We start from the raw sequence: 22,323 nt of genomic DNA, 5'->3' as shown, positions 1-22,323 counted from the left end.
CATGATAGGACTCCAAAAGGGAGACATGGTCTATGGCTACGGAAGCTGAATCAGTCAAGAATCCACTCTGAAACCTTTCACATAGGGTCCTAGTCATGGCTGCTAATGCTAGCATCACTAACTTGACTGTATTGGTCATTGGGCATGTGGTGCATGCATATTGGAAAGGTTTATTGGCACAGAGTTGGGCACATACATCACAATCAATTGGTGGAAATCCTCAAAATGAGCTTAGAGCCCACAGGAAGGCTATGACATTAACCCACAACCTTTTCATTCAAGTAATTTCAAAAGCAGTCTTTCAAATCAGTTCTGCTTTTTTCCGCCTACCACTTGTATCTCAAACATTTTCCTACTTGGCAGAACTATCTTGGCTTCCTTTGAACAGGCTGACAAGGCGGCTGGTATATATGTGAAGCAGTAGAAGGAGAAGCAGACAGATGAGAGCACAGTGAGCCACTCCTGGCTTCTGTAAAAGCACTCTTAGCACTCTGCCATATGTACACAAAATTCCATTGAGTGCTAATCTAGGATCATCTATCAAAAGATTTGAAATTTTTAAATACCAAATGTTTTTTTTAGAGATCAAATTTCAGAGTTTTTACTGTATTTGGTGTGTTTACATGGAGAAGAAATGCCATGGAAAAGGACAGACAATATGCAGAGTTAGCCTTGAGGATATGCAGAAAGCAGAAGACACAGCCTATGCTGCAAAGAGAACTCCTTAAACTAAGAAGCAGCCAAGCTGCTTCCTCACTGTAGGATTGGGGGTGGGGGTGGGTTCAGTTCTCAGCCATAGACTAGGGTCTCAGACTAGGGTCTAAGAAGGACCATAGTTCTCCCTGGTTAATTAAAGGCTTTTGGCTTTGCGTCTCTTTACGTCTAAACACCCAGATCTCAACCATCACAGAATTTTAGCCATCTCATAACTATATTTCTATATAGACATTCCAGTATCACATACAATTAGATAAACTTAAAATGATTTTCAGTATATTCTTACAAAATATTCTCCCCTATCTAATTTCCCCAGCACCCTTTCTGTGCCATAGTTTCCTCTTTTCTGTCCATCATGTATGATAATGGAAAGTTAACATATCATTGGCTTAGAGGTAAACAATGACTTCACCAGGGCTTCACCTCTGGGAGTCTTAATTTCCTTTTCCATAAAATAAGACACTACAGAGGATGGCTATGGACATTAATTAAAGACATGAAATGTAAATAGCATAAGGTCTGGTACACAGTAGCTATTTAACACTGTTAGCCTCCTCCTTCCTCCATCTTTTCTTTATTACTCTTTTTAGTTCCCAATATTCATCTGTTCATCCCACCCCTGAAATCGACTGAGTGAAGTTTGCTCTTGATGAACAAATTAGGAAAGAGGAAAAGTAAATAAAAATTAACCACTAGTGCCATCCATGTTCCTCTTGTTTGAAGGAATTGGAAAGGAAGAAATCGGCTTCAGTCTTGGAAGGTACACTTGGGACTTCAGCACTCCCTCCCTCTCTGATTTCTTTGGACCTCACTCCCTCACCACTGAAGAGGAAGAGTTCTCTCAATGAGACGCAAGGAGGGCATTATCAGCCCAGGGTAGCTTATCAGCAGTTTGCTTACATTTAGAGCAATCATAACAAAACTGTCTACCCAGTGGTAATTCTATTACTGGGACCAAATGCTGAAAAAAAAAAAGTCATTAAGAGGATTCAGCTTCCATAAAAATGTATTGCTAATGAGAAAATAATGTTACTTCATCTGCTACTATGGTATTTTGATCATGCAAAATAACAAAAACATGGTGAGCAGTTGCATGGACTTATAGATACTACTTGAACCATAAAATTAAACTTGTACATGCCCTGGGGAAGATAGAGATGTTGATACATAATCCTGCATGGATCCTCCTGTTTAAACTGAGACTGATTTTTAGAAAAAACTAGGCTTCATTCTAAATTGTCATTTAATTAGGGAGTAAAAAATTCCTTTTTAAAAAATTTATGGTCAATGCTTGTTCTTCATTGCCAGTTGCCTATGAAATACTATGTTTCATGTTATTAGATGTGTTTACATATATAAAAAATACATATTAATGATCTTGAAGTTTCTAGAACAAAACACCTCAGGACTTTAATGTGTTCATGTATTCATTATTATGCAAAAAGTAAGCATTGTGAATTTTTTAAAAAATTATACACTGCAGTGCTTCTTAGGAAGAATAATTTCAAGTATTTTAAAAATGCAACCAAGTCAATAATGAACTACAAGGGTGGCATTGGGAATAGCCAGTTTTTCTTTGTGTCAGTGACAACTATGAAACAACTATACCTTACTTCCTGCCTTTTCCTTCCCAGAACATAGCCAAAGTTCCCAAGTTCCATATTCTGCTTTTCTTTCTCTCTCTATTTTTCTTCCATTCTCTCCCAATGAACAAATAATTACTGCCAGGTGTCTGGCTTGAATACATGGTTTATGGCAGGGAAGTCCCCAGTGTTGGACTATCAAAGCAAAAGCACGTAGACAAAGTGGCTGACAGCATCTTGATCAGATAGCAAGCAGTGCTGGATCTGAGCTTGACAAATAGACCTTACAGGCATTTAATATTCCAGTGTAGTGCTAAATATGTCTACCATTAATGCCATTCTTCTGGCATACCGGAGTCGCTAGTTCTTAGATTCCTGTCTAAGAGGATGCCCTGGAACAGAGAGATTCAGATCAAATCCTAAATAAGAATGGAAAGGGAACAACAGGATCCAGTGAGATCTTCTTTTCTTTTTCTACAATGATGCTGACTTGAAGACTTAAACTTGCCTACTACTCTTGCATAATTACTTAAAGAGGCTCACAATTGCCTTAAGAGGGAGTATGTTTTATTGTAGACCTTAGAGCATTAATCTGTCCATTTACCCAGTGGGATAGTTACCAAAGACAGGCTGCTTCTCAGAATTGGGCCAGCAAAAATTCCCTCAGGGAAAGATGTTAGGGCTGACAACCTTAAGAGAACCACAGTAATAAGAATTGAGGGCCTGATTTAAGTCCCGTTAAGCTGTTTATGGAGAGTTTTTCATTATTAGGACTATAAATCTCAGACCAGGTTATGTTTCAGTTTGAGTTAGCCAAATGTAAGAACCACTTGGCCATATGCTTCTTTTTCAAAGAACTTTATTCATTCAGCCTCAGGCTCAGCATTAAATAACATATTTTCTATGGACTTTTTTTTCTGTTCACATCACACAATATAAAATAGGAAAAATTGGAGGGGGGGAATTCTAACTACTTCCATATGAATCCTCACTTGTGGCCAAATTAAGTCACTTGCACTTTCCTTAAACACAAACTCTGATTCCTGGTCTCCCACATGTGGGCAGAGACCCTCCTGCAAAGCCCTCCCCAGCCTTTACCTGTCAGAATCCCACCATTTTTTAAAGTCCACCCAAATGTCTCTTCCTCTGTGTGGTCTGCTATCATCACCCCAGTCAAAAATAATATTATTCCCCTAACATTGCGTTTGTGTGTTTTTTTTAGGCACCCTTTCACATAAAGCTTATGTTGCAAGCTTTTGCATAACTTTTCTATTGTATCTGAGCAGCTTGGCCACAGACAGTACCTTGGCATGAGCCTGCATCTTTACAATGATTCTTAGCAGTGTCCTAAATGTAATAGGTACTTCATAAAAATTATTCTTCTTGGTGATTAAAAATTGAGGAAGTAGGAAAATTAAAGAACAGATATTTAACAGATATGCTTATGCCCATTGCCTATCCCAGTCTTATCTGTAAGAGCTCTCAGAGTCCCATTGCAGAGGGTCAGAAGTTTAGTGTATTTACTCCCTTGTTCGAGCACTTGAGGTTCAATTTCACTGGAAGAGCTTCATTTCTTTTAATGAAGCGTGGTAATTTATACTCAGCAGCGTATGTTTATTCAAAGTAGTTTTTCATTTAGGGTGTTTATCACACCCATCTTTTACCTAGCTGCAGCTATCTGGGAGAAAAGAATGTGCTTTCTCTAGCTTTAACAGCCTAAAAGATTTCCTACGCCTGGGGGTTATTTTTCTCCTACCGCCATTTCTCTTCCCTTTCTCTTTTTCTTTTAACCCTTTTAGCGAGTGCTGCTTCGTGGCGCCTAGTCAGCACTGAGGCAAGGCAAATACTCGCAACTGCTTTCAGCCAGCGCTGGGGATAGAAGCTGCGGGCGGGCCCAGCTCTCCCGGCTAGGGGCTGACTTGACTGTGGAAGTGCTCCTGCTCCTTTCTTCCTTTGATTGGCTCCCCGTGGTCACGTGAAGGCCAGGGGGTTGGAATTCTGAGTTGCGGCTTCTGGCACTCCTTTTTCTTTTTAAATATCGCTTGGTCTGTGGAGCTCTGCTGGGCTTGGTGCCTTGCTCTTTGAGGCTGGAGACGGACGCAAACAGCCAGGGTAGACTGAGGTGGCAAAAGAAAATCTGCCGAGATGTTCGGTCAGGGACCCAGGACCCCAGCTTCAGGCTGCTACTATCTAAATTCCATGACATCTGAGGGCCAGGAGATGTACTTGCGATTTGATCAGACTACAAGACGCTCTCCTTACAGGATGAGCCGGATTCTAGCGCGCCATCAGCTAGTGACTAAAATTCAACAAGGTGAGTTGCCGGTAGTGGAAGGCTGTTGCTAATTCTGATTTCTGTTGGCTCAATTTCATGCTAACTCAGTTTTGTAAATTATTGTTTTCACTTTACAGTATGTGGATTTCTATGCCACGTTGCACGTAACTTTTAGAAATAACTTTAGGCTGCAGTTTTAAGCAAACAGTGACAGCACTTAGCTGCCACATAACGTAAGTGCACAAAAAACTTCACGGTAGGACAGTGAATCATAAAATTCCAAAACTTATATGTGTTTACAGAGTAAATGAGACAGGCTTACTCAGTGTGCATTTTAGGAGCTTTTCTGCAGGTTCCTCACACTCTGTCACATTTGAAACTTGGATACTTGTTTATTTAATCAGTAGGGCAAGGGGTTACTCACTTCCACCCTGCACAGGTTCTTAAGAACACCCTTAGTGGCAGGGGAAGTTAGAATTCCAGTCTTAAGGGCATGAGACTGACAGTAAGGTTCACATTTCTGCCTCTTTGTATGTTTGTGTCAGTAGTTGCCACTGATTTGTTGATATTGTTTTTTGCTGGTAAAGGATAAATGTGTCCTCTAATCTCAAAACAAGTCTTGTGACCTGTGCACAGAAGCCCCAGCTTCCTGTATTGATTACATGCTGCTGGATGTTCCTTTTTATTCGGGAGGGAGGGTGGGGGGGGCATTGGGGGTGGGGAATCAACAGCCTGGGCATCACTAAAACTCATCATTCTCCAAAAATAGTTTAAAATATTCTCCTAATCTTAGGATAGGTCTGTAGAAACAAGACAGATGAACATTCCTAGGAAGTCCCTAACTGGTGCACACTTACCCAGTAAGTTTATGAAATTTATGACCACCTCCCTCTTCTAAAAACATAAATAAATAAAAGAAACAAATTATTTTCTAGAGCCATTGTACAAACAAATTCCACTTAAAATAGTTTAAGAGTATATTGAGTTTTAAATGGGAAGTTGGGGTTTGTAATCGTGAAAATCTTATTGTTCTGTTTCCAAAAGGAACAATATGAATTCTAGTGAGCAGCATTTGATGAGATTGTTTCCTTGGAAATTAGGATTTGTTTGTAAAGGCTCAGGAACTGGTTATGTGTGAAGGATACTGGTCCTACATACCGATCTGATTTCAGGAAGGATATTATGTCATTCCATAAACTTTGTGTGCAGGTCTTGATTGAATAGAAACAAAAGTAATTATTTCCCTGTGGCTTGATTTAAAAATACTTTAGGCTTAGAATAAAAACCATTTTTGTTTTAGAGATTTCTGACAATGATGTTTTACCAGATGCCATCATCATTAGGGACATAGGGATTTGGTGAATGTTTGATAATGATTTATAATCTATGTTCTGTGAATATTCCTCAGCATGCATATAAAGTGTATTATGTCAGAAACATTGCATAGAAATACTTTGAAATTGTTTTGAAAATCTCTTTAAATGTGTTTACAATAATTAATTTCACTAAAAATTATTTATGTTCTTTTTGGAATGAAGATTATTTTTTCATTGAGGACTTAAAGTTATGAACATATGCATGATCACTGAAACTGTACTATGAGTATATGTTTCATTTTCATTTTTTTTTTCAAATTAAAAAACTTGAGCATTCTCACCTTTTTATATCGGGCAATGGAATCTTTGAAGCCAATGAATGCCTACAAATTAAAAATGAGAATTAAGATAATAGGAAAGCATAAAAGAATTCCAGTAGTCCAATGATTAGGATCTGATTATTTGTTAATATCATACAGTGGTATGGGAAGACATAGAGAAAGCAGAAGCAACGTAATTTTATTGGGTTAACTGTATTAGTAGACTGGTTTACAGTAATAATAGAAAATGTTGATTAAGCATGTATAATATATTGCGCATTGCTCTGAGAGCTTTCAGTATATTTCAATTTATTTTAAATTCAAAAGTCCTTGTAGATAAGTACTATTTTTACCCATTTTAAAGGTGAGAAAACAGTCATATAGAATTCAAGTAATTTCTCTGAGGTTACATAGTAAGAGCTGATATTTGACTATACCTTTAGAGCCCATGTTCTATAATACACCACACTGTTTTTTAGTTTTTATAGTGAGTGTTAAAGTATTGAACCTATGGTTGATTTTTTAGATTATATAATATCCCCAAAACATTTCAGTTATCTGTACTATTATAGAATCTGACTTGGTCACTCACTATGAAATTTCCATTCAGGTTTTACTTCTCTAGTGGTTTTAAAACTCATGCTATGTGTTTTACTTTCCTTAAACTGTTAGTACCCAGAAGGGTGTGATGCCAAGTTATTTTACTAATGACCTATAATCATTAAATTAAAGCTTATCAAGCACATATTAAATTAATGACATTGGTCTTTGTTTTTGTGTGTATTTCACATATTGAAATGACAGCCACATCAGTAAAAATAGTTTGCATTACTCTGCTATAGATTTTTCAAGGAAGATTTAGCATTATATGAATATAATTTGGGGCATTGTTACTTATGATCTTTCATGGCTGTTGGGAACAATGCAAACAAGAGTAAATTGCTCCCCACTGACCTCAGTACAGTGAGATAATCATTGAATGGCATGGACATGATTCAACAGCAGATACACTCATAGGAAGGAAAAACAAGGAGGAGAAATAAAGGAATCTTTGATGATGCATAGGATCAGAATTAGTTGCCCAAACACAGGATGAATCTAAACTTGCTCACTTTAGGGTATGCTCCAAAATCTATAGGCATAACTTTTCTAGCCTTCTTTTTAGATCTACAGTTTTATGTCCAGTTAGAAAAAAATAGAAATGTTTAAAATAGAGTGTTGTTTGCAGAGTAAAAGTTTATCATAAGTCATACTGCCAATAAGCCTTACCCCACAATCCTGTTGAATCAATGGGGAAATTGTTGTAGGGAGAGAGAATGGGTATAATAATGGTCCGTATTTCCCTCACTGACAGGCATTTGGGAATGAACTAGAGGGAGGACACTGAGGAGGTGGAGGAAGACCATTTTAGGCCAGAATAGGGGTCTTACTTATGTCATTGATGGCTATGATTTATTTGTTAGACACATCCACATGCTATTTAATATATCCATATCTAAGCAGATATTTAAATGTGATTGCTTGCTTTGTGAAAGAATGTATCATGCTACTAAACTTTTAAAATAATTTAAATGCATAAAACAGCATGACATGAACCAGATTGCAGTAAAGTCTGCTGAAGCAGAAAGAAAGGAGACAGGGATGCAGGCTCTATTGAGACACTCCCTCATTCTTTTACTGTGGCAAGTTTCAGAACTTCACTGGGCCTTTGTTTCTTGATGAGAAAATGAAATGGTTGGATTATGATTGCTCAAGTTTATTCTGGTTCTCAAGTCCTCTGTAGGTGAGTCAGTAACTCCTTGAACAAGTGTGTGTAAAGCAGGGAAATTTCAACCTAAAGTAATAGAAGCTGAAAAGGAAATAAGAGCAGTTTTGTAATGGGGAATAAATCTATGGTTTATAATTTTTCTAACCTGTCAAGGAAATGGTAAAGTGAAAATCAAGTTTTAGTTCTATCTGTGCCACTATTTAATTGTGTGATCTGGGGCAGGTCACAACTTCTCTAGGCTTTCTTTCCTTCTTCTATGAAATAGAAAGTTTAGATTAAATAAGTGTGAAGTCATCTCTCAAATCCTAGGATTCTGTAATAGCTAATACCCAATTTTAATAACTAAAATTTAGGTATGACTTTAAGAGAAAAGCAACCCTTATTTATGTTTTGTTAATTATGTCATTTAATATCTACCTGAACATTTTTGATATCTGTTTAATGCTCTCATTATCAATTTAATAGGAAAGTTAGGCTATCCAGTCTTGTGGAGTACTTAGATGTCAGTATATCTTATAATTATAAAGAAACTTGTAGAAACGTTTGCTTCTCTGGAGTCCAGGACTGTAAAATAGAGTTATTGTGATGCCTGGCTTATCGCGAGGACTGTCGGGACCAGAGATTGTCCATGTATGCTCATCCCCATTCTCACACACACACACAAAAAACACACCCTATTTTTAAATATAAATTCAGAATGTAGAAAATTTCACTACTAAAAGAATTAGTGAAAGTTAGACTTGCATTTTCATGGACTTTTTATCTGAGACTACTTTTAGAGATAGCCCCTGAGTTGAACTTAACTAGAGTAGAATAAACTGCCATTTTGATGTTCCCAAGAATGGAAGTGGGCATTAGTGATGCATCCTCTCATTACTCCATCAAGTCAAATGGCATTTTGGGAATTTACTCAACCTAAGTGATGGTATTATTGTTAATTCCTGTGTATTGTCGGCTGAAATTAAACAATTATTTGGAATTTATCTTTCTCTTTAGTACATTGTTACCCCACTATTTTCAGAACTGGCGGGTTATTATGCTGGCAGAAAGATAGATGGAATACAGAAAACAGGGTGAGAAAGCATTTGTCATGTGTTGCTCAAATTCTTTAAAAAAAAAAGCAGCAACAGTCAGAAATTCACATTTCGTGAATCAGAGCCTCTCTCTGTTCAGTGCTGTGACTGAAGGGCTGTACATAAGGGATACTGTTTAACCAACATTACAGAAAAATCTATTAAGTGAACTAAGTTAAAAACGTTGGAGAACATTTTAAAATTATCACATGGTAAAAATGTGAGCAGTCAAGAAATAAGTACTAAAAGGGAATTAGCAAAGAGCAATATGCTCATACACATACAAAAATTGAGAGATTTACTTGAACCAAATTATGACTTCCATAGCTGCTCATCACTGCTTTTATTAGTTCTGATTTTATAAATACACATCCCAGATGCAGGCAATTGCCAAATTTGGATATTGGAACGTTGGTTTAAGTGAACAGAGATTCATTTTTTTTTTCTTAAATCTTATTTCCCCTCTTATAGTCAGAGTTTTAATCCTTAGTAAATTGTGAGCACTGGTAAACTCTCATAAAGTTTCCTCATTTCCTTAGCAATATAATTATGGGCTAATTTTAATGCACAAGTGAGTAAAAAAAAAAAAAAAGAAACATGACTGGTCTGAACAATAACAATTGATGACCAAAACAAATTTAGAAAGAAAGAAAATGACGATGGGTTTTGGTAAACCTCTTATATAAAAGATGAACAGATGAGAACGTGGTGTGAGACTAGGGATGAAGGTACAAGAAGAAGATAGGAAAACCTAACTATGAATTGCATACCAGATATTTGAATGAAATAAAGCTCATGTAAAAATCATTTTCTGTCTCTTTAGGGGCAACTGAATATGATTTTGTTGTGAGTAAAGACATTATATATTAATTTACATTCTACCTCATTACCTAAAGGATTTGAGAAGAATATCTATTAATATCTACATCTATATATCTATATATCTCTATCTCTATCTCTATCTCTATCTATATCTATATCTATATCTATATCTATATCATCTATATATCTATATCTATAATTCAGTTTTAAAAGGTAAATCTGATGAAAAGAAAAATGTAGGTTAATTAATAAGATAAAACTAGAAAGCTATCCTATATAATAAACAGGTAATATGCAAATTGACTGTCATACCCTCACACAAGATGGCCACCCTCATGTGGCCACAAGATGGCCAGCAGGGGAGGGCAGTTGTGGGCAATCAGGCCAACAGGGGAGAGCAGTTAGGGGCGACCAGGCTGGCAGGGGAGGGCAGTTGGGGGTGACAAGGCCAGCAGGGGAGGGCAGTTGGGGGTGACCGGGCCAGCAGGGTAGGGCAGTTGGGGGTGATCAGGCCAGCAGGGGAGGGCAGTTGGGGGCAACCTGGCCTGCACGGGAGGGCAGTTAGGGGCGACTGGGCCTGCAGGGGAGGGCAGTTAGGTGCAACCAGGCCACTAGGGGAGGGCAGTTAGGGGCGACCAGGCTGGCAGGGGAGGGCAGTTGGGGGGGACCAGGCCTGCAGGGGAGGGCAGTTGGAGGCAACCAGGCCTGTAGGGGAGGGCAGTGGGGGGGACCAGGCCTGCAGGGGAGGGTAATAGGGGGTGACCAGGCTGTTACCCCACTATTTTCAGAACTGGGGGGTTATTATGCTGGCAGAAAGATAGATGGAGGGGGCAGTTAGGAGTGACCGGGCCTTCAGGGGAGGGCAGTTGGGGGCAATCAGGCCAGCAGGGGAGCAGTTAGACGTCAATCAGGCTGGCAGGAGAGTGGTTAGGGGTGATTAGGCCGGCAGGAGAGTGGTTAGAGGTGATTAGGCCGGCAGGCAGACGAGCTGTTGGGATCCAGCAGTACCAGGTTGTGAGAGGGATCCCAGATTGGAGAGGGTGCAGGCTGGGCTGAGGGACACCCCCCCCCCCCCAAGTGCATGAATTTTGTGCACCGGGCCTCTAGTCTATATAATAAAAGCCTTAATGACCATTACGGTGGAACTACCAGAACGACCGGGCACTATGATGTGCACTGACCATCAGGGAGCAGACGCTCAATGCAGGAGTTGCCCCCTGGTGGTCAGTGCACTCACACAGGAGGAGCGCCACTCAGTCAGAAGCTGGGCTCACAGCTGGTGAGTGCAGCAGTGGTGGCAGGAGCCTCTCCCACCTCCGTGGCAGCACTAAGGAGCAGCAAGCTGAGTGGTAAGGATCAGTGAGCAGGCGGACGGTAAGCAGTGAGGGGGTCCTGGACTGCGAGAGGGCGCAGGCCAGGCTGAGGGACCACCCCCCAGTGCATGAAATTTGGTGCACTGGGCTTCTAGTATTACATCTACACTAATAAAAGAGAAACATGGTAATTGGCGTACGACCGCTACCCTTCCCATTGGCTAATCAGCATATCCTTATGCAAATTAACTGTCAGCCAAGATGGCAGCCGGCAGCCAGGCAGCTGGAAGAGAACATGAGGCTTGCTTGCTCCAGTGACTGCAGACTGCAACTTGCCCCGCCTGACTTGCCCGCCTCTGAGCTACAATTCTAAGAAACTATGTTGCAAACATAGAAGATAAACAAAACCCCAGGAACCAGCTTTCAGCCAGCTGGGATCTCAGAGCTAGAGTTATACATTGTTTCAATTATAGCAGCGGAAGCCTCAGAGCTAGAGCCAGAGCTAAAGCCGGCCCAGAATAAAAAAAAAAAGAAAAGAAAACAAGGAGCGGTTGGGAGCTTCAGTCAATTGCTAGCCTGAAAGCAGCCCTCAGCTCCTCACCCAGACTGGCCAGGCACCCCAGTGGGGATCCCCACCCTAATCCAGGACACCCTTCAGAGCAAACCAGCCAGCCCCCAGGCCTCTATCCTATATAGTAAAAGGGTAATATGCCTCCCAGCACCGGGATCAGCAGAGCCGCGAGGCCTCCTGGCACTGGATCAGCGTGAAAGGGGGCAGCGCCCCAACCCCCTGATCGCCCTGCAGCTCTGTGTGTGACAGGGTGCGGCGCCCCAACCTCCCCCCCCCCCCACAGGCCCTGCTCTGTGTGTGACAGGGTAGAGCCATAAACTCCCCATCGGCCCTGCCCTGAGTGTGAGAGTGGCAGCGCCCCAACCCCCTGATCGGCCCTGCTCTGTGGGTGATAGAGGGTGGCGCCCCAACCTCCCCCCCCCACAGGCCCTGCTCTGTGTGTGACAGGGTAGAGCCATAACCTCCCCATTGGCCCTGCCCTGAGTGTGACAGTGGCGGCGCCCCAACCCCCTGATTCGCTCTGCTGTGTGTGTGACAGGGGGCGGTGCCCTAACTCCCCTATCGGCCCTACTCTGTGAGTGACAGGAGGGAGCTCTCCAACCCCCTGATTGGCCCTGCTCTGTGCATGACAGGGTACTGAGCCCCAACCCCCCTGATGGGCCCTGCTCTGTGAGTGACAGGGGGCGGTGCCCCAACCCCCCAATCGGCCCTACCCTGAGCATGACTGAGGGTGGCATCACAACCTCCCGATCCACCCTGCTCTGTGCATGACAGGGGGCGGCGCCCCAACTCCCCAATCGGCCCTGCTCTGAGCCTGACCAGGGGCTGCACCTAGGGATTGGGCCTGCCCTCTGCCACCCGGGAGCAGGCCTAAGCCAGCAGGTCGTTATCTCCTGAGGGGTCCCAGACTGTGAGAGGGCACAGGCCGGGCTGAGGGACGCCCCCTTTCCCCCCCGAGTGCACAAATTTTTGTGCATCGGGCCTCTAGTAAATGTATAAAACATAAAGTCCTGAATAATTATTAAAAGTGGTCTGCAAATTTAGCTTGAACTTCCCTAATCTAAGCTAAAAGGAAAGTATAATCAGGGGAAGAGTTGCCAAGTCCATAAGGTCAAAACATAACAACACAACCTTTCCTGGGACTTTATTTTTGGGAGAATTTTCTTCCAAAAAACTTCATATAGGAGAACAATTTTTCATGCTAATCTTGTAAAGGGACTACCCATAGTGGATGGTGCTCTTAACCATTCCTATAGTGAATTCAACAGCAAGTCTTTGGTAGCATCCTGCTGCGGTGGAAGTGGAGGCAGAACAACAAGTTATAACTCAGTGAAAATATTTGGGAAAGGGGTGGGTGGATCAACACAAAAATATTCAGTATTTAATTCTCTCTAATTCTCTGGCTCAATCTAGAAATAACATAGAGACTATCCAGAGACAGTTTTCTTAGGTCTTCTTCAAAGAACACGAGTCCTGTTAGGCATTCAGGAGGAAAATGTTTTGTAGTTAAATAATTTGGGAAATGCTGCACCTCTTCTGCTTCTTGCAAATTCACAGTGGTGAAAGGCTCAGAGAAATCTTGCAGATTGTTTCAACTGGTATATTTCATCATGAAACCATTTATTCACTGGATACCAGAAGTGACATCTTGTAAGACCAATGTTCCCTGAGGAACACATTTTTAAAAGGCTGATTTAGCAAAGTGCAGAGCCTGTGGTTTATTCTTGTATTCTGAACATTTTTCTTGTATGGATTGGGAAGTAGGTAGTTTGAGGTATTTTGAGAGTAACGTTGCAAGTATTCAGTGGCTTCCACTCCAAATACTTTAAAAAATCAAATGGTAGAGGCAGGATGAACATATTTTTTTATGCAAATTAACAACCTAAATAAGATTCTAACCTGATTAGGTGGTTGCTGCACATTTGCCAGGCAAAAAACTGAAAGACTAGGTGTAAGGACAGAGTTAATAATTATAAACAAGAATACAACCCGTCTTCAAATAACTCTACAAGTGAGGACCTGCTGGCTTGAAGAAATAAATTATTGCTTTTTAGCTTTAGATATGCATAACCTATGATAAAGCTGAAGTCCTAGGTGAGTTCTAAAGCTAATTCAGGATAGTTCAATACTGCTGGGAAGTGGAGAGACTGCCCCACAAGGAAAGGAACAGGAAAGTCTTCAGGTATCTCAAATTGAGGTGATGTGGGATATGTACTCCCTGAAGCTCAGGCATCTGTGGGTGGCTCAGAGTCAATTTTTGACTTCATGGTTCAAACATATTCTTGGTACATAAACTTTCTCTCAGTATGAAAGATTAAAGTGAACTGATAGGTAATAGTTATTTTAATTAGTAAAATTTGTTTTGTTCAGTTGTATAAGCAACTTACCAAGTTTTCCAGGAATACTGCAAATACAATGTTAGGTATTTTTCCTCCTGCTGTCAAGGAGAATACATTCACATTTATATTTTATGATGATGCTTTTTGAGAAAAATCCACAAAATATAAAAAAGCTATCACAGAATGCATGAAAAATTAGCCACCTGTCTAGTGCAAATGTTCATGGTGTAAAGTCACACAGGACGATGGCAGTCACATGGAATGGTGTAGTCTAGGGCAGGACAGAGACACTGATACCCTGGACATTTATACACTGTTGTTTGAAAAGAAATGAGTTTCCTCTTTCTCTCTCTCTCTCTCTCTCTCTCTCTCTCTCTCTTTCCTCCCTCATTGGAAACTTGGGATCTAAAGGAATTTAAATGGAGTGGTTAGAAAATGACTTAAATTACAGAACATGGTAATGCTGTTAGAAAAAGGAAATCAATATAAATAAATCAAATGTCTGACTAGACTGCCAAATGGTTTTCCTCAGAAGGCATGGGATTCCTGACCATTTGAAAGGTCTGACAGGAGCACAGTTGGCTAAAATACCAATGATTTGCATTCCTTGCCTCTAACACTGATACAACACAAGGATGAAACAATGTAGAGGAGAGAGAGTGGAAATTGTAAAAGAATTTAACATTCACAAAGTAATTTACATGTTAGCATTTTGAGCTGAAGAAGGCATTGTCTTTCTGTATTACAACTCTACTCTTCCTGGTTGATTTTGAAAATCATACATATGGATGATTTGTAATCACCAAGTGACATATGGGGAAAAAAGTATGATATTCATAAACTTGTATTTTCCTCTGAATGTTTTCTAACCCCAAATTATTTATAATACTTAACATTACAATAAGAAACAAGAGTCCTTGCCGATTTGGCCCAGTGGATAGAGCATTGGTCTCTGGACTGAAGAGTCACAGATTCCATTCCGGTCAAGGGCAGGTACCTTGGTTGCAGGCTCTATCCAGGTGCTGGTCAGGGCATGTGTGAAGGCAACCAATTGATGTGTCTGTCTCACATCCATGTTGCTCTGTTTGTGTCTTTCCATCTCCCTTCCACTGTCTAAAAATCAATGCGAAAATATCCTCAGATGAGGATTAACAAAAAAGAAAGAAGGTGAGAGAGAGAGAGAGATCCAGTGATACTGGTATTCCAACCATCCCACCATCCCAATAAGACTAGAGTTCTTAATAAAGAAATTTAAATCCCTCCAGATACTTTGAAGGATACAACGTTTCTCACTAAATGCATTTCTCAAAATAGAGAATGAAATACATTTCCAACTGTTACAGTGGTTTGGGCCTATGTAAAACCATGTGATATGTATAACAAGTTCTTAGTAATCAAAGCACCTTCACTTCTACATTGATCTCTTTGGATAGAAGGGTCATCTAACTGCACCCCTTACCCTCATCACTGGTATTTTGTTTGACTTGCTATGCTTTTAGGAGGAAGGTTTAAGGCAGATAAAACTGTTTAGATATTTTTATTACCTACTTTCTAGAAGCAAGAGGGGAAAATACTTGGCAAGAAAGAAGGGAACTCAGTCTTGCAAGCTATCTTGAAGAAGACTGGAAAATAATTTCAGTGACTGAGTTTATCATCTGTTGTTGGTCCCAACACTGAGTGTGATGTAATTCCACATTTGAGTTTTTATGCATTATCAGTGTCCAAGGGTGGCCAATCCATTGGGATTGCTTGAACAGCTCATGAATGATAACATAGGCCTAAATAGATGGGAATTTGTTTCTTGACTTCTATAACATTCTTCCAAGAGTTATTCCGTTGACAGGATGTTGAAACCCATGTTCTTAGGGGTAAATAACTAAAATATGTTGATTAAATTCCAAGAAATACTTTCTGTTACAAATAGCTTCATGAGGTCAAGAATGTTCCAGGAACACTATGCATTCAACCCAAACTCCAAACTTTTTATACCTATAATTTGGAAAATTGGAAGCCTTCAGAGTCAAGCAGCTTGAATTTGAACTCTAGCTCTATATCTTCCTAGCAGAATGACCTTGGCCAAGTTACTTAACATTTCTAAGCTTCAGCTCCCCATAGGCAAATGGAGCTAATAATAGCCACCATCTCAAAGTTATTGCAAGGATTAAATGAGAGAATATAATTAAATGCAGAGCATAGTGCATTGCACATACTATATCTATACTAATAAAAGGGTAATATGCTAATTAGACCGGGCATCTTCCGGACGACCTTTGGGACAAAGCCATAGTGGCGGGGCCGAGGTAGAGGTGGTTAGGAGTGATCAGGTCAGGAGAGGAGAGCAGTTAGGGAGATCAGGCCAGCAGGGGAGAGCAGTTAGGGGGATCAGGCCGGCAGGCAGGTGAGTGGTTAGGAGCCAGCGGTCCCACATTGCGAGAGGGATGTCCAACTGCCGGTTTAGGCCCGATCCTGCAGGGGTCCCAGATTGGAGAGGGTGCAGGCAGGGCTTAAGGCTCCCCACCCCCTGTGTACGTATTTTGTGCACCAGGCCTCTAATGCTCAGTATAAGAAAAAAAAATATATATATATATAATTATATATTATATATTATATATTATAATATATATATATATATATATATATATACACATATATATATATATTAAACAAGCATCCATGTACATATGGCCTTCAAGGTACAGTAGTACCTCTTATCTGTTGTTTCACTTTCTGTGATTTCAGTTAACTGCAGTCAACCATGATCTGAAAGTATTAAATGGAAAATTCCAGAATTAAACAAGTTGTAAATTTTAAATTGCATACTGTTCTGAGTAGCATGATTAAATCTTGCGTGATTCTACTCAGTCCCTCTGGGAATGTGAATCCTACCACCATCCAGCATTTCCACGCTGTACATGCTGCCTGCCAGATAGTAGCCTTTTCGGTTATTGAATCTACTGTCTCACAGTAATGCAGTGCTTGTGCTCAAGTAACCTTTATTTTACTTAATAATGGCCTCAAAATATAAGAGTAGTGATGCTGGCAATTCAGATATGCAAAAAGAGGGCTTCATTTAAGTGAAAAATTGAGTATAGCACAATAAGATACTTGAAAAATAAAGACTACTGTCATACAACTTTATTACAGTGTATTGTCATAATTGTTCTATTTTATTATTAGTTATTGTTGTTAACATCTTATGTGCCTGATTTATAAATTAAACTTTATCATAGTATGTATGTACAGGAAAAAACAGTAAAGTCGGCCCTCTGTGTCTGATATGTACTATGTGTTTAGACCAATCCTTTTTTTCTTGTCATTATTCCCTAAACAATACAGTGTGACCACTATTTACATAACATTTACATTGTTTTAGGTATTATAAGTAATTTAGAGATGACTTAAAGTTTACAGTAGGATGTATAAATACTGTGGCATTTTATATAGGGATTTGAGCATCCACAGATTTTGGTGGAAGGGTCCTGGAAATACCAAGGGACAACTATACACATAGGGTTCAATACTATACAAAGTTTCAGAGATTGACTGGGGGGGTCTGAGAAGGTATCCCCCACATAGAGAAGGAACCACTGTACTGTATCATCAAATGAAAAGTAAATTATGTACTTACTTTATACACAGTTTATTAAGAACAGCATACATGCTGGCACATTTTTTGGGATCCTCAAAAAGTAAATAAAATTTGAAACAAGAGGACTTTTGTGTTTGTTTGTTTTAAAGCTTAAACTGTAATGAAAACCATTGTTGTTCCCAATTGTCATTTTCTATGTACAGCTGCTACTCATTTCGGCTGCCCTGAATTGACCTGAAACGATGGGTTTAGGCCAAGTTTTAACTCATATAAACAGCAAAGCCTGTTGATCCCCACCCTCCATTAATAAAAGAGGCAGGAAGTGTTCCTAGCTCTTGGAATCACTTGGTAGTGACCCTTAAAGCTAAGGGAAGGCAGTAGTGCTGGAAGAAAGGGGGCTGTGCTCTCTTGGGCCCAGTGAAAGGCCAGGGAGGAATCTGTGTGGGTGGACGGGTGGGAGCAAGGCTAAGACAAGCCTCATTAACCAGTGATAGAAGGTTATATCTATGTATCTGTTGCTGATCTCTATAATATCTGAATTTCTCTCCCAAATTGTTATTTTCTAAACTGACAGGTTAACTTTGACATCTGTGTTAATTTTGTAGAAACTTTCCAGTATTACAGTAGTCTTTGTGTAGAGGAGTTAATACAAAATAAATTCCGTAAAATGTAAACTTCCTAATGCTCAGTTGGCAATTAAAAAACTAAGCACTCTCTGTTTCTCAAACTAATTCAAGCAAATCATTTAAGAAGTTTCATTGCCCATTTCTCTAAGGATTTTATTCCTTTATAATTGAGAAATATTCTTCATGATTGTTAAATTCCTCAGCTAGAAAAGAGTTCAGCCAGGCTGGTGTGGCTCAACAGTTGAGCGTCGATCCAGGAACCAAGAGGTCACAGATTTGATTCCCGGTCAGGGCACATGACTGGGTTGCGGGCTTGATCCCCAGTAGGGGCCATGCAGGAGGCAGCCAATAGATGATGTTCCTCTCTCATCATTGTTTCTATCTCTCTATTCCTCTCCCTTCTTCTCTCTCTAAAATCAACAAAAACATATACAAAATTATATTAAAAAGAATACATATGAACATGATCCTTAGAATTTTTTGAAATTTGTTCTTAGATTTGAATGGATTAAATAAACATGGATATTTTTCTTAGTTATTTATGGAATATATATAATCTTAGATCCCCTTCTATGTAGGACAAAGACAAAGAATAGAAATGTCTGTTAGTACAGCCTTTGCACATCATAACTTAAATGTGAACCTTAAACTTTGTAAAAGCCTTCTTTTATAGGATGAAATATTTGATGTCTGCATATGGCATCCTGGAGATCCTGAAAAACTATTTTAATAGAAATTCCTGGGGGTCAATGGGAAAAAAGGGGGACACCTGTAATACTTTCAGCAATAAAAAGAAATTTAAAAAAATAGCAATTCCTCCACTGGCATATGGTAGTAGTGCATGACAACTGGTGGAGCAGGTCCATGTGCATTGTCTTGAATACACGTGTAAGGTCACCACCATCGGAAACTTTGTCTCCCACAATCTGTCTTTCTGAGACCTGACAAATGCATATGCAAATTTTCCTATTTGAAATGTTTATAATCTCATTTTCCTGAGTCATTCCTTTGTAAACAATTTCACTTGGTTTTGTTATATGGAAAAGCATACTTACCTGAGTGGGCTCTATAGATAAGTAAAGACTCAGTTGATACAATAAGGAAATTTAGCAGTGAGTAAGGCAGTTGTAAAACATTAACTAATTGGTAGAATAGGGGTGGTTTCAGAGTCCAAAATTTTCCTTTCTCCTCTCTATTTAGAGTAAACTTAATTCCACACCTTGTTTTACCACATAATTTCTGACAAAACCATTATTTGTGTTTGGTTCACCTGAGTTTTCTCCGGTGACTTTTGTCTCCTCCTATCTTTGATTACTCTAGCAGGGCTGGTCCTGCACACTGCAGCTCCAATTCTATGAAGTTTATTGATTTGTTCCATACTGCAGGAATGACGTGGAGGTGATACAAGTTTTTCAGCTCATGGACTATCAGTCATGCTTTCTTCCGGCTGCTTGTGTCTGTGCAGCTATCTCCAAAGGTGTGTGTGTGGAGAGGGGAGGGGCATGCCTACTGGGCTCAGAGAGAACATTTCCACTGAGTCACCCAAGTGAAAAGAAAAGTGAAAGTTGGGTTTTGTCATGGAAAGGTAGGTTGTCAACATAGTTTATTAACATTTATATGCATTAGGTAAAATATTTTCAGTTGGGGATTGGTGCTTTGACTTTTTATAAATTTTGTGCCACAAATTTAGCTTTTGAAACATTTTAAAAATAATAAATTGTAAAAAAATAGTAAAGTGTACTTATTGCTACACTTATTGAAGGCTTTCTATTATGTAGCAGGGACTATTTTCAGCACTATATATATTGTTATTTTATTTAATTTTCACAGAGTCCTGAGAGTTAAGTTTACTCATAGTAAGGCCTAATACTGATGATATCCATTTTGCAGATGAATAAACAAAGACTGGAGAAGTTAAATTACTTTCCCAAAGTCCCACAGCAAGTAGGTGGCAGGACTGGGCTTTGAACTCAAGGCTGTGTGATTCTGGAGCCTACATTATTCACCACTGTGCAACTCATCACCCTGATAATTATAAGTAGGCATGTCTACCTGAAACCAAGGCAAGCTGTTTTGTTTTATCATTTTAGATCTGGTTGCTTCTCCCTCCCCCACCAGCCCTTCAAGTTGTTGGAGGATTTCATTGTATCTCTAAAACAAGCAGCAGCTCTGTGTGACAATCCTATACACTGAGGACCCTCCCACTGCCCTCTTTATCAAGAACTCTCTGTCCAAAGTCAACATCAAGGCAACAGCATTGTGGCCTTTGGCGAAGAATCTAGCAGAACAGGCATAACAGAGGGAAAGGTTGGATTCCTCACCCCAACCTCTTTCCCTGCTTCTCATGCAGCCCTCCTTCCCAGAAAGTCCTCTACCAAGTTTTCCCAGGTCTCTTAGGACCCATAGAGCTCAGTAGCTCACTGGACCTTCAGAGTGGATCTTGCATACAAGGAGGAGAGCAAGAAGTGAGGTGGAAATTAAGTCATACTTGTGTTGTCCTCTGGACTCTGGGTCTTGAGCTCATCTGTTCTTCAGCATAAGGAAAGCATGTATTAAATCAGGGTTTCCATGTCCAGAGAGAAGTCCTGGATAGAGGGTTTTTTTTCTCTCCAGATTTTACAATTTTCACCTCAGTCACAGCTGAGGCCTGCAGACCAAAATAGTCTCAGTTGTACTTTGCACTTGTAGTTAGAGAACAGTAGCCAGTCAGAGAAAATATCAGTGTTCTGCCAACTTCTGCTATTTGTGAAATTTTGCCAGAAGCAAAACAGGATCAAAAATAATAAACAGACCTCCTCCTTTACTGCATGACTGCTATTTACAAAAAGAGATTGATGGACTGACTGTGCTTGTGTGAGTGCTCAGTGGAGGCAATTTAAGGAGAAAAAGTTAATTTTTTGGTGCTCGGTTGCATATGATTTGAGATTTTTCAGACATAATTGGGTTTTCAGAGAACCCACAGCATAGATAGTGCTCCTTCTCCAATACAAATGGCTTAAACAGTAGATGAAATACCTGACACATAAATTAAATGCAGCTGTAAATTTTTTCCAGGGAAAATGAATATTGAAAACAAAAAATAACATGAGTCTTAAGTAGAATAGTGATGTTTCCAGTAGAAAGAGAAACCTGGCCTGTACTGCAAGCTCAGGGAACTAGAAGGTGAGAGGCCTGGATTCTAGGTCACCTTTGTCTATCAAATAGGAATAATATCATCTTTTGCTACTCAGTGACATTGTAAAGTAAAAATCAAATTGGTATCAAATCAGCTAAAATGGAAGGCATGGTGCTCAATTCTGTCATGGCTGAGCAATGCTAGGTTATATGATGGGAATCACTGGGCTGGCCCCCACAGGCACCGTACAAAGCAATACCCAGCACTTCAGCTGGACACAAAACATCACCACATTAGCTCAACTTCCTTGAATAATAGTTTATATCACTCCTCAAGGATATGGAAATAATGTACCACTTTTTTGTTTTAATCTTGTTTGATTGTTTTGATATCTGTTTTATTTTTTGTTTCAAATTGACAAAGTCAACTAATGTTTAGCTTTATTTTATATTTTCTTTTTATATATTTGATGTGCTATGAGTGAATCTCTATATTTAGTTAAGTTCATTTCAAACTTCTGTTTTCCCTCTTATATTTCTTTTATTCTGAGGTGTCAAGAATTTTACTTTGTATTTTTACTCAGTTAATAAGTTCTTCTTTACCCTTAATGAATAATTTCCCATAATAATGAGCAGAATTAAACCTTTTAAAGTGAAAGATACTGTGTTATAGACTTTGACAAGTTAGAGTGTTGTAGGTCATAGCTTTCAGAATTATGAATTTCCAGTATTAATTGGGCTTCCTACCTAAGGCCAACAGGGAGTGTGGATAGTTACTCCTGCAAGCAGGATAGCCTGGTGTGGCTGTCTAGCTGGAGGCCTATAAGAACTTACTGTGGTCATGGGGATTGTCTGGGTGGGAGGGGACTGATAGAACCTGATGTCACTTTACCCAAG

At 39.8% G+C, this 22,323-nt stretch overlaps 1 protein-coding gene across 3 annotated transcripts in view; it reads left to right on the top strand.

Moving 5' to 3' along the window:
- The window catches only part of STARD13 (StAR related lipid transfer domain containing 13), a 334,315-nt gene that overhangs the window by 84,138 nt on the left and 227,854 nt on the right, over nucleotides 1-22,323 (top strand). For 2 of the 3 annotated variants that reach the window (XM_070409174.1, XM_070409172.1), the window contains exon 1: nucleotides 4,356-4,614. The exons of the other annotated variant lie outside the window; for it this stretch is intronic. In XM_070409174.1, the coding sequence (XP_070265275.1) occupies nucleotides 4,446-4,614 (169 nt within the window). In that variant the 5' untranslated portion in view covers nucleotides 4,356-4,445. Of the gene's footprint in view, nucleotides 1-4,355; nucleotides 4,615-22,323 lie in introns of those variants that run through there. 3 annotated transcript variants of the gene reach the window in all.

Source organism: Myotis yumanensis, unplaced genomic scaffold, assembly GCF_028538775.1.
Source record: "Myotis yumanensis isolate MYYU_CA2020_CCGP unplaced genomic scaffold, mMyoYum1.0.hap1 SCAF_3, whole genome shotgun sequence".
Lineage (NCBI taxonomy): Eukaryota > Metazoa > Chordata > Mammalia > Chiroptera > Vespertilionidae > Myotis > Myotis yumanensis.
Note: the sequence above shows the minus strand (reverse complement) of the source record. Positions and strands in the feature narration are given on the sequence as shown.